Source organism: Malaclemys terrapin, chromosome 5, assembly GCF_027887155.1.
Source record: "Malaclemys terrapin pileata isolate rMalTer1 chromosome 5, rMalTer1.hap1, whole genome shotgun sequence".
Lineage (NCBI taxonomy): Eukaryota > Metazoa > Chordata > Testudines > Emydidae > Malaclemys > Malaclemys terrapin.
Genome location: NC_071509.1, coordinates 98877287 through 98890110, shown reverse-complemented (window position 1 = coordinate 98890110; position 12824 = coordinate 98877287). Strand labels below are relative to the sequence as shown.

The following is a 12824-nucleotide window of genomic DNA, read 5'->3' as shown; positions in this document are numbered from 1 at the left end:
TGGCCCAAATTAAAGTTGAGTGTTCCTTCGGTGTCTGGTGCTGAGCGTGACACTAAGTGCTGTTATGTATTAATTTATGTCTGTCTAGACAACAAACCAGGCAAAATGTCTGTCCAAGCACTTATATTAAATAGCATAAAAATATTAAAGGATAGAAACCTGCATGCTTCAGGGTTTAATACAAATACTAATTGATGTTGGTTAGGTAGAAACTTCCCATGATTCCCATAAGTGTCCATTACAGGTTTCTTGCACTTTCCTCTGAAGCATCTAGTGCTTGCCACTGGAAGAGACAGATATCAACGTAGATGGACCATTGGTCTTAGCCTGTGTGGTGATTCCTATGCCCTTAATGATGTAGTTTAATTTATAATAGATCATCAATATTGTCTTAACACTACAGGAAAAATAAAATTATCAGTGCATGCAGAGCTATATAATAGAAAAGCTGTGCCAAACAAATAATGAAGTATCAAAATGCGTAGTCCAAAAGCATAAGAACATATAGTGCGAAAGATCAAAATCATACAATGTGAAACAGTTAGAATGCTTCACAGAAATAGTTCTAGTTTTCAGTAATTTTTGGAGAAGCCTCATTTTTATAAAAATATAGAGTGAAACACTCCTGTTAGAATAGAATTATTCCTCCACATGGAATACTAATCAATTTACACCTCAGTGAGGATTCTTTGAGCTTCTACAAGCTGCACATGAAGGTAGTGTGGTAAAACTTGACTTCTGTTTGACCAGGTGGTTAAAAGTTAATGATTTCTAAGTAATCTAGTTTGGATAAAAGTTGTTCATGGTGATTCATACTAAACAGCTTAAACCAGCACATTAACAAGAATTTGAAAAACTGCTGCACACACACATTTTAAAACAAAAGAGTTGCTGATACTTTTATGAACAGTATTCTACAAACATTTGCCTCAATTGCACCAAAATTAAAGAGGCTTGTGCCTGACAAATTCTGCACATTCATATTTGCCAGCTTTGGTGGTAATTTCAGAAATATTGCAAACGATATTTTTGCGAAGAGAAAATGACTGAGAAACTTCTGCAACGGAGAAGGTGGGATGAAAGAAAAACCCATCCGCTGGGAGCCATGGAATTGGCCTCGGGCTTGTTTTAAGAAAGGGAAGGAAAAATCAAAACAAACGGTGCCTGGCTGCCAGGAATGCACTGCCTGAGCTTTGGCACCGGCGACGCCTGAGAAGCGCACCGAGCAGTAAAGTGGCAAGGAGCTGGGCCTGGGGCTCCTTAGTCTGGATCTCCAGCAGCTGGGCCCCGTCGGGGGAGAGTTTCAGGCCCTGGGTGGCTTTTTTTTCCATAGCTGAGCAGCTGGAGCCTGGAAGGAGTCTGCCGCCATCCGAGAAGAGAGGCAAAGGGTAGAACAACTTGGGCAGGGGAAAGGCGGCTGCGGCCAACAGGAAGAAGGGAGGAGAGAGAAAGAAAAGAAAAGTGAAAGTCTCCAGCTAAGGAGCCCTGCCCTGGCTGCAGGGAAGGGCGGGAGTGCGGAGAGGCTGGAAGCAGAGGGACAGAGTCGAGTGGAGGGGAGAGTCCAAGGGACACAGGGGTCAGGGGAACGGGAGGAGGCGTGGATGGAGGAGATGAGACTGCAAGGGAGGGGAAGGGGAGAAATGGGCAACAGCGAGGAAGGCGAGCGAAAGAGGGGACCCAGCCGGGGTGTGAGGGGAGGGGGAGAGGCTGGGCAGAAAGCGGCGGGGCGCTGACTCCGGCGCTCAGAGACGTTCTCCCCCAAGGCTCCCCGGCCCTGGCTCCTTCCTCCCCCGAGCCTCCTGGCCGGTGGCGGCCGCCAGCTCAGGCCAGGCCGGCCGCCCCTCCTGGGGGGGGGCGGCGTACCCGAGCCGTCACCAGGGCTCAGCGGGGAGGCGGCCCCGAGTGGAGCTGGCCGGTTTTCGTGCGGAGGCAGCTCCCTCCCGCCGGGTCCCTGTAGAGGAAGCCGCCGGCTGGCCTGTGTGTGCGCTGGGAGCAGCTGGAGGCAAGGGGGAGGCTCCCGCCCAGCTGGGAGGGGGAGGGAGCCGCTCGGCAGCGCCAGCGCAGGCGGGAGGGGAGCGGGCTCGCGTCAGGGTGCGGGGCGGCTTGTTCTTCAGCCTCTCCCTGATGCCCGGCGTGATACGGGGAGAGCGCCCGGCCGAGCAGGCGGGAGACTGGACAGGGGGCGCTCGGGGGCTTCTCCTCTAGCAGCAGCCGACCCCCAGCTGAGAGGCAGCGCCTGGGGGTGTCCCCCTTTCGCGGGCGCCGGAGCTCCCAGGCCGGGGACTCGACGAATCGCCCCGGCATGGGCGCGGGGACGCAGCAGCTCCCCTGGCTCCAGGCGGGAGACCGGCGAAGGATGCTCTGATCCTGGCTTGGCTTCGGCCATCCTCGTGATTTTGGGGCTGGGGTTTACCTCCGCCCCCGCCCCGCCTGTAGAGGCAGCTGAAGTCGGGATGAGCTGGGCTCCCAGTGGCTCGCCCGGGGTGGAAACCCCTTGAGGCTGCCTTCGCCTCCCGTGCCTAGAGCCCCTCTCTGTCGTGCGCCCTCGCCAGCCTTGGCCCAAGTGAATGGCCCCCGGTGGGTGTGCACCGCCTCACTGGCTCTGCAAGGGGACAATGCTAGCTGGGGGGGTGCTGGCCGGCTTCTCCGTGCTCAGCCTCCTCACCTACGGCTACCTGTCCTGGGACACCCTTGGATCTAGCCTGGAGGAAACAGAGACCACAAGGGCCAAGCTTGGAGAGGAGCCAGAGGCCAGCGCACCCACCTCTCCGCCTCACATCGTTTTCATCCTGGCTGACGATCAGGGATTCAGAGATGTAGGGTACCACGGGTCAGAGATCAGGACACCAACTCTGGATAGGCTGGCAGCTGAAGGGGTTAAACTGGAGAATTACTATGTTCAGCCTATGTGCACGCCTTCCAGAAGCCAATTTATCACAGGAAAGTAAGTTTACTACTTAATTCTTCTCACCTTCTTAAACTTAATGCGATAACCTCTTCCTCTTAAAGGCAGCACAAGCTCTCCCGTGATGAAGGTAATTAGATGTAAACTGATCTTATTTTATTTTGGGGGAAAATAACCTGTTGATTCACTTGAAAGTTTAATACATTTTTTCCCTTGGACAAAATAGACTTTTCCAGATTAGTTTTATTTATTTTACAATTTTACTTGGAATAAAGACCTGCACTCTGTAATCTTGTCAGACAATAAGAAATCAGCTGAATTACCCACTTCTTAATATTGTAGGAATGGATTTTCCTTTATATACATATAAGTGCTAGTTGTCACTTAATATATTTTGGTATTATGCATTCAGTGATCATGTAGGTCAGTTATGTAACTTCCTTTGGGCAGATTGTACATGAGGTGACTTAAAGTCAAATTCTTTGTTGGTGAAGTAGAATGAATGTTCCAAGTTGTTTCCATATATATATTGCAATGTGCAAATTGTTGCTCTTCTCACAGTGAACCTTTCCTTAAGTGAAGTCTTTCTGTGGTGTAATAGGAGGGTTCCATTGAATTTGAGCTATACACAAGCAGGGGGAATGTAGAATTTTGCAGGTATTTAAGCTGCAGTATCTCTCTTCTTTCAATGTAATTGCCACTTTGAAAACAATTGTCTATGGTGTCAGCAGAAAAGCTGCCACATGCAAAAATGGGGCTACAGCTGTCTGTCTTGTGCTACCTGGTAGTTTTAAAAAAATCTGTTAGGTAAGTAATCAATATAACCAATTTAATAGTGCTCTTGTTGGCACAACTGGAAATGAAAAAAAACCTTGATTTTTAACTAAAACAAGCAAGTGGCCTAAAGTCTTTCATTGCCATGTGAAAAAACTTGATTTGATATCTGCTCCCAATCTTCCATTTCCCAAACTTGCCAGGACAGGGTGTTCTGCAGGGAAACTCACCATCAAGGGTTCTCAAACTGTGGACCATATCCTAATAGTTTGTCTTGTAGACATCTACCCCCCTGGCTCACAGTAACATAACATCCTTTTAGCAACTAAAGTAGAGTTTGTATAGAAAAGTAATATTGGGTTAATCTTTCTTGTGTTTTTAGCTGCCTTAGCTGTAATGTAGCAACTGGAAAGAAGGAGCAGAGCCAGCACTATCTGATCAGCCAGTTCTCTGTAGACCACCAGCAAGTCTTCTGCAGACCACAGTTGGGAAACTACTGCTTTAAGTGGGGAATCTCATGCTGCACAACAGTGACTCACCCAGTCATGTAAAGAATGGCATTGTTGGGTTCCAAAGAAATCAGGGTGCTGTGCAAGCCTTTTTGAGATTTGTGGCAGTTAGAGAAGGAGAAATTGGCGCATCATCAGGGCAAAAGGAAGAATAACTAAGGGGAGAAATAAATAACTTAGTTTATTTTACCCTTCCTTTAAAACATCTCATGCAAGTAACTAATTTTAGGTTAATGAAAAAAGCGAAAATAAAATAGGCACATTTTTGGGAATCCTACTCTTTTAATCAGGTTCCAAGGAGAGAGAGACCCTGAAAATCTGCCTCTTTAATTTTGGAACCTTTTGGGTGGCAGGGGAGGAAGAGATTTGCTTACACTTTCATTTTATTTACTTACAGACTGCTGGACTACCATTTTTTCTTTCTGCTTTACTTTCAGAAGAAGGAACAGTAAAAGGAAAAGACTGCTTTACACAAATGAGAAATAGGGGAAGGAAGTGGTTAGGAGAGGCTAGGTCTGGGCAAGATATTAACAATGTAGAGCCAGAAGAATATTGTCATCCCTCTTTTGTATAAAGATGGGTGCCAGAGGTGATATGTTATGATGCTGTCTGCATAGAGGTAAAATAAGGGCAAGGACTGGAATACATTAATGACAAAAGAAATAAACCAGTAAAAATTGCTCTCATAATTAAGTCCTTTGAAGTCCTCGAAGGGTTCTACTTTCCCTTTAAATTCTGTGCATAATGTCCCTTGATGCTGATGACTCAAGGTGAGATTGAAAGCCTGAGCCAGTGGGCTTAATGCCACAGGTGGTCTGCTCCCATGGTAGCTGCATTGGGGCCAAAGGAGGGAGATAAGGCAGTCAGCTTTCAGGAAGCAGGCTGCTTCTAGAGCTGCAGGTGCAGAACCAGGATTGCAACAAAGGACTGGGTGGATCTTAGAATTATAAAATTTTCTCTGACCTGCACTGCTCTTCAATTCAGCCCTGGAACTAACTTGATTCCTTCAAAAGGGCCCATTGCTAGTTTAGAAAACATTGCCTGTCAGATTGAAATTTCTAAAGATCTCTGTCTACTCTTGCTTTACTATTTGAGGTACTGCTAAGTTGAGTTGGACAGTGGCTTGTTTATGTTTGAGGTGTTGTCAAGTGGGTATAACTTTGCAGCAAATAAGTTGTGTAATAATAACAACAGTGTGATGCTGTTGTGAAAAAGGCTAATATCATTCCAGGCTGTGTTAACAGAATTGTTGGATGTAAGACATAAGAGGTAATTGTCCTGCTCTACTTGGCACTGGTGGGCCAATAGCTGGTACTGTGTCCAATTCTAGTCACCACACATTAGGAAAAATGTGGACAAATCAGAGAGTCCAGAGGAGAACAACAAAAATGATAAAAGGTTTAGAAACCTGACCTATGAAGAAAGGTTTAAAAAAAAAAAAGGAAACCTGGGCATGCTTAGTCTTGAGAAAAGAAGATTGAGGGGGGACCTAATAGTCTTCAAATATGTTAAGGGCTGTTATAAAGAGAAACTGATCAATTGTTCTCCATGTCCACTGAAGGCAGGACAAGAAGTAATGGACTTAATCTACAGCAATTAGGTATTAATAAAAACTTTCTAACTATAAGGGTAGTTAAGTTCCGGACTAGACTTTCAAGGGAGGTTGTGGAATCCCCATCATTGGAGGTTTTGAATAACAGGTTGGACAAACTCCTATCAGGGATGGTCTAGGTATACTTGGTCCTGCTTTAGCATGGGGACTGGACTTGATGCCCTTTTCAGGTCCCTTCCAGCCCTACATTTCTAGGATACTATGAATCAGAATATTTCAGGACACATAGCTTGCAGAACTAGAGCTAAGACAGAAGCTATCTTACTCGTGTACTGGTGAAAAGAAATCTAAAAATATGTACATCCCATGTGTTGGAATATCAATAAAATATACAGAGATAGGAATGTGTCACAGGAAAAGGCTGCACTGAAATATTGCCATTTGACTGCCTGCTACATTTAAAAAAAAAAAGGAAGAACTTGTGTAAACATCATAATTAGGAAATGCACTGTGGCAGTCTGAAAATTGTTCTATTTTTGAAAATATTTTGACATTTAAGAAAAATGTAGGAAGACCATGGTATACAAGTAGGCCTTGATATATAGAATAGTGCAGATGACCTAAAAAATTGGAAATATTTGAGATTTTTTTTTGTATAAAGTGTGTGTACATATGAGTAAGTTGAACAAATAGTACAACATGCAGTACTTGGTTTAGTCAGATGTGGTACTGCTACCGACTTCCTATTAAAACCAAGGATTACTTTGAAACATGCAAAATACAGTTTGCCAATAGAGTCTTTTTTTGAGAAATATCAAAATATTGGAATCAAGAGAAGGAGCCTTTCTTTGGATAAAGTATTGCTGAGGTATGAAGCCTTTGGAGGTGATGAGTGTGGTGAATGTCACCTGGTACAGCCAAGCAAATGGGCAGGTATGTGCTTGAGTGAGGTGGTGATGTATTTGCTCTGTCAATAGCCTATTTAATAAAATAATTAGAAAATTAAAATAGTACTGTAACGATGCTGCCTCTGGTGGGACACTTCTGAGAAAGTCAATTCAGGACAAATTGCTGAAAGCCGGGCAGTTACAGCCCAAGGCTGGGGTTCCTTTGCACACCAAGGCAAGGCAAACCAAACCAACCATAGAGGACTTTGGTTTTACCCCACTGGATAACCATAAGTCACACAAGCAATTCCCTTAGACACTACAGTTTCCCAGTATTACCACCAGCACCACTCATTATGGGGATGAATGGTTATGAAAACCAATACCCCAGTAAAAGAAAAAAGGTTCTCCCGATCCCAAAGGACCAAGCCCCAGACCCAGGTCAATATACAAATCAGATCTTACCCACAAATCCTTTAGAATCTAAAGGCTTATTCATAAAAGGAAAAAGACATAGATGAGTGCTAAAATTGGTTAAATGGAATTAATTACATACAGTAATTGCAAAGTTCTTGGTTCAGGCTTGTAGCAGTGATGGAATAAACTGCAGATTCAAATCAGGTTTCTGGAGTACATCCACAGCTGGGATGGGTCATTCAGTCCTTTGTTCAGAGCTTCAGTTTGTAGCAAAGTCCCTCCAGAAGCAAGAAGCAGGATTGAAGGCAAGATGGAGGCGTTTTCAGAGCCTTTTTATATTTTCTGCCTGTGGGAGGACACCTCTTTGTTCTTACTGTGGAAAATCCCAGCAGCAAGATGGAGTCTGGAGTCACATGGGCAAGATACATGTCCATGCATGACTCAGTTTGCAGGCTGACCCCATTGTTTACATATTAGTTTGAATGTTCCCAGGAAAGTTCAGATGTGGACTGGCATCTCCCAAAGTCCATTGTCCATTAAGTGTTTCTTGATTGGGCACTTACTGAGAATAGTCTCTTCTCAAGAAGCTGACCAAATGCTTCACTGAAGCTTCTTAGAATCAAAACACATTGAGATACAAGTACATAGCCAATATTCATAACTTTAACTATAAAAATGACACACACATACAGACAACATAATCATAACCAACAAACTACAATCTTCCCAGAGACACCTCACATGACAACCTCTGTATAATATTTGCTGCAAATATATAACAGTGGTTGCAACAATGATCTATACGGTTACAGTTCATATTAATAACGTCACCAGTACAGTACTATAATTAGAAAAAAGTAATTTATTTATAAGTATAATAGATTCATAAGCTGTGTGTGTTTTTGGAGGCAAAGGTCACTATTTGCATTTCCTGTGCTGTATCTATGTAGTTGGTTGAAGACCATGGCACTTGCCACCTTTGGCCTAGATAATGCATTGGAATATGCTAGTCTGGTCCCTTGAGAGTCTCTTGACATCCATAGGACTTGGAGTTCCCACTAGTCCATTTGGAGGGCCAGAGAGTACTGTGGCAACCAAATATTGGATAGAATGCCTATGATTCATCTGACAAAGTGGGTATTCACCTACGAAAGCTTATGCTCCAATACGTCTGTTAGTCTATAAGGTGCCATGGGACTCTTTTTATGAATCACAGAAACTCTGCACTGAGCTCAAGAATGAGCTTTGCCTTATGGGGGCCAGTCCTTTTGCGGACTTCTTCTGCTCAGTGGGTAGAGGTATGTGCGTCTAAAGCCAAAGATGTTGAGGTCTCCTTTCTGTGTCCTTGTATGTATCTTTAGGTGATAACTGTAGTGTCTATCTGTATGCATTGAGTAAGAGTTCCTGGAAATAAGGGAGGGAGAGAATTAAAAAAAAAAAAAAAAAGATGAATTGAAAGAATTCCTTTTCTTGTGGTGTTCTGTTCCTCTACTGTCCTCTGTTGTTTGTGCAGCCAGTAATGTCCAGTTAATGGACTCCTGAACTCTAAAATGCAATATACTCTTAAGATATCAGGAGTCTGTTAGTATCACTTTATTTCTAATGCATCACCAAAAAAAAAAAATACAAATAAACACATAATGGAGCAAAGCATAGGGTGGACTGGTGCCTGGTTTTCAACCAGAAAGTCTGGTTGAAAAGGGGACTTGACAGTGTTCAGTTAGATCTACTGACTGGTTACCCAAAGTCCTGGTACTGCGAGCGGTGGAGGCACTGGGTCATCACCTGATCCAGCCCCTATTCAGCTGGGGCTGCTTCCTACCTTTCTCGGGCGGCTGCAGCTCCCAGCTCCACAGGCAAGTCCCTCCTGACCCGGGGTGCGGGGGGTGGGTGAGGGGAAAAGCAGCAAGCGACGGAGGGGAGAAGAGGAGTGGATGGGGCACAGACTTGGGGAAGGGGTGGGGCTTTGTGGGGAATAGGTAGGGCAGGAGTGGTGTCTCTGGGGTAAGAGGCGGGGTTGGGGAGGTTCCGGCACTCCTGCTGGAGAGTCCGGTTTTTAAATATTACCAAATTGGCAACCCTAGCAAAGCAGCATATAAATATGAAAGATTAGCAAACATAGGGAAGGACTGACTAGCAGTGTGGAGTGTGATATGCAATCATATTTTTCATGCATCAGTTTTTCATTATACTTATAAGAACATTGTCTGGTAGTTTAGGCCCAAAACTTGCAACCGAAATTTGGCTGCATTGTATAGGATGCAAAATCTATACCTAATTAGAAAGGTGAAACTGATCAAATTTTCATTGTCCAAGATGTGTGAAATTAAAAAAATGAATGAAACAGTACAAATGGTAAAAAGTAAATTACACTTTAGAAATCTTCTAATTTTAAACAAAGAAATGTGTTGTTAATAACATTGGTAAGGAACTTTAAATTTGTAATTTTGAATCTGACTTTTTTTCTCAAACCTGAGAAAATCATTTTGGAAAAAAGAAATGATTTTGTGTGACAGAAGTATCCGCATACAAAGTGCATTGTAGACAGTAAGTATGGGATCTATAAAGACTTGCAAATGCACTTCATAGTCCATTAATTCAATACTCAACATCCTAGCACATGTCTATTTGGTAATTGATCATGTGTACTTCTGATATTAATAGTAAACTGATGAAGGAATAAACATTGGTAGGTTCTCATGATCAAAGCTCTGGTATTTGAATGCATCTTCCCTAAAAAAGACCCTTTGAAGTGAATCAACACTCAGGCAATTCAGTTATGTTTCCTGGGGGAAAAAATGGCCTGGAAAGGACGCCGATTATCTAGATGCACAGTGAAAAAGACACTCATTGTATCACCCAAAAGATCTAAGATAGTTTGGGGCTTAAAATTGGGAAAACTAAATTCAAATGCTAGTAGAGTACTTTTCATGTGATAGAAGTAGCTAGTGGTCAACCTTACATACTGCAGCTTAGAAGAGGAAAAATGCGCAGTTTGCAACTCTGTTATTTCTTGCATTTTGTAACAATGATCTCAATCAAGATTGCAGATTTTTGTTGTTTTTGTTTTAATTTTGTTTTAAATCTGTTCTTTTGTTATTTTAATAGCTTGTGTTTCCATGTCCAAGTTTGTAATGTTAAGGCACCTGCCCATGTTGGAGTAAATTTGTGCTAAAATGTTTAACAGTGTATAGAGGTATTTGAACATATGTCACTCTAAATTTATAACTATTGTGCAAATTCAGTGGAAACTTGTTTATATTCATTGTTTTCCTGCTGCCTATTTAGACCTGTTATATCTGTAAAGAAATGCAGACTACAGAGAGATTTAGTGAATTAAGTAAATGGTTATTGTAACAATTTTATTAAAATATGCAATATATGTGCACAAAATATTATAATCAAAATATGAGACATCAAAAATTGATCATATTCTTTATTCCCACATACCAAGACACACAAGTATTTCACTGAAAAATAAGCCATCATATTTGGGGAGTTAAGGTTTTTTTGTTAAATTTAGATTAAAACTTTTAGCAAAATAATGCAGTAATAATATTTGTGTGTTCGGAAGTTAATTATTATTTTCATTTAGTTTTTGTGTCAAAGTTCATTGCTTTTGGTAGAATCTGGTAATTTTCCTGAGAAAGCTAAAATATTAAAATTTACTACTAGCTCTCACAGCTTGGTATGTATCAGCAGTTGCATCTTCAATTCATGCTATGTTGTATTGCTTTCCCCCTTGGTCTATCCAAATTCTTAATCAACTGCAATTACTAGCAGTGCCAGCATCTGCTGCACCCTTACTTGTCTTTTGAATACTCACAATTTTAATACGATTAGATTTTTATTTTCAGTGAAGGGACCATTTTCTCATCATCATTGATTAATATTCATATTTGCAGCCTCTTGGCAATGCTGGGTTTACAGTGGCGCCATGGAGCCGGGCCCATGCTCAGAAGGGGCGCCAGCTGGCTCTGCTTGCATTGTGCCCTGAGACCCTGCCAGCCCGCTGGCTCCTCCCACCCCACCTACCACTGCTCCTCTCGGCCTGCCCGCCAAGGGCTCCTCTTCACCCCCTGGTGCCACCCGCCAGCTTCTCTCTGCCCCCTGGCCAGATCCCAGTGCACCTCCGGCTCCAGGCAGTCTCTGCTTCCCACCACCGTGGGGCCCCACCAGTCTTGTGTGAGGGGGCTTGGTTGGGCCCCTCCAGGCAAGTGGGTCCTGAGGGAGCCCAGCTGGGTCAGGCCCTGGCCTGGCTGGTTGCACCACTCCCAAAGGGCTGGAGCAATTCCCTGCCCCGGAACCAGCCGTGCTGCACTGGCAGCTCAGCCCGACAGACAGTTGCCTCCCAGCAGGGCTGGTGAATGTGGCCGGGAGGCAGGGTATGGGGAAGGGGGTGTCTGGAGGGGAGGGGGTGCCGGGCTGTGAGGGGGTAGGGAAGATCTGTGTGTTGGGGCACTAGGGAATGGGGGTTGGGGTGCTGGGCAGTTGTGGTGGACTGTGGGCAGGGGGCGCTGGGCAGGGGCGGTGGTGTGCAGGGCACTGTGCATAGTGGGTCCGGGGTGGGGGGGTTCTGACATAAGGAATTGGAGGGCTGTTCCAGTGTTGGGTGGGGGGGGGTTCTGTGGCGTGGCATGGACCCACCCCCGAAGAGAAGGGGCATGCTGGCAGCCCAGGACTGGTCAGGCCACTGTGCGTTTGTAAGGTGACCAGATAACAAGTGTGAAAAATCGGGACGGGGTGGGGGGTAATTGGCACCTATATCAGAAAAAGTCCCAAATATTGGGACTGTCCCTATAAAATCAGGACATCTGGTTACCCCTATGCGTCTGGCAACTGCCAGTTTGTAAATAGTGCATTTGCACTGGGCTGGGCAGACATGCCATGCCCCCGTCCAGCCGCTCGCCCCAGGGCCCACCCCAACCCCCACCCCCATGCCATGCTCCATGTGGGGGCACACAAATATGTTTGGCACCGGGCCCACAAAAGTTTAATCCGGCCTGTCTCTTGGTATCCCTGCTTATGTTTGTTTAATGTATGGTAAAACATAATGAGATAACTTCACCAGACCAGATACTGCAGCTATCTTAAGATATATATAAATATACCGAGAACATATCACAGCTGAACATATCACAGCTTGTTGCTATTTTAAAGCTGTGTAAGGTCTATACTGGCCATACATGGGATGAGCTTACTTTCCTTATATTGATGTTTTGCCGCTAACACATGTGAATATGACAGTGACAAGTGTCCCTTTGGCTGTGGGCCAATACAGTCTCTCAGGAGAGAGCATGTAAAATTGATTTTAGTGTAATTTTTGGCTAATCAGCTACCCAGTTTATAGAAATTGTCTTAATTAAAACCCAGTACAGAGAACCAGAGACCTCAGGGGATCTTCGTGTCTCTAAACTAAACTGATGGCCTCACACTCCATATGAACAGTTTAAGAAAGAAATTAATATAATACTTGTAAATTGTTGCCCCTTGAAGTTCATATAAAGGTGCCTGAACGATTGAAATCTGATTAAAATTACTTTTGACTTTTCTCTATGACCTGTGATGCAATTGTTTAAATATTGAATTTGGGAATTTTCTGTACTTCGTGGCTCATAATAAATGAGTGAACCACTTTTCTAGTTCTATTGGGAGTGTGTAAACTAGTTGTCAGGCAATCACCTATTTATGAATGTAGGTAATTGTATGGTTCTCATCACCATAATATCTGGCCGCTGGTCAAAAAGGAAGTCACTGGTAGAGCTGGGAACCGAATCTAG

The 12824-nt window shown here is 44.0% G+C and overlaps 1 protein-coding gene across 1 annotated transcript in view; it reads left to right on the top strand.

Moving 5' to 3' along the window:
- Nucleotides 1-884: 884 nt before the first annotated feature.
- ARSJ (arylsulfatase family member J) overlaps nucleotides 885-12824 on the top strand; it is a 58925-nt gene continuing 46985 nt past the window's right edge. Inside the window, exon 1 of the mRNA XM_054031163.1 lies at nucleotides 885-2944. Within this exon, the coding sequence (XP_053887138.1) occupies nucleotides 2568-2944 (377 nt within the window). The 5' untranslated portion in view covers nucleotides 885-2567. The remainder of the gene's footprint in view (nucleotides 2945-12824) is intronic.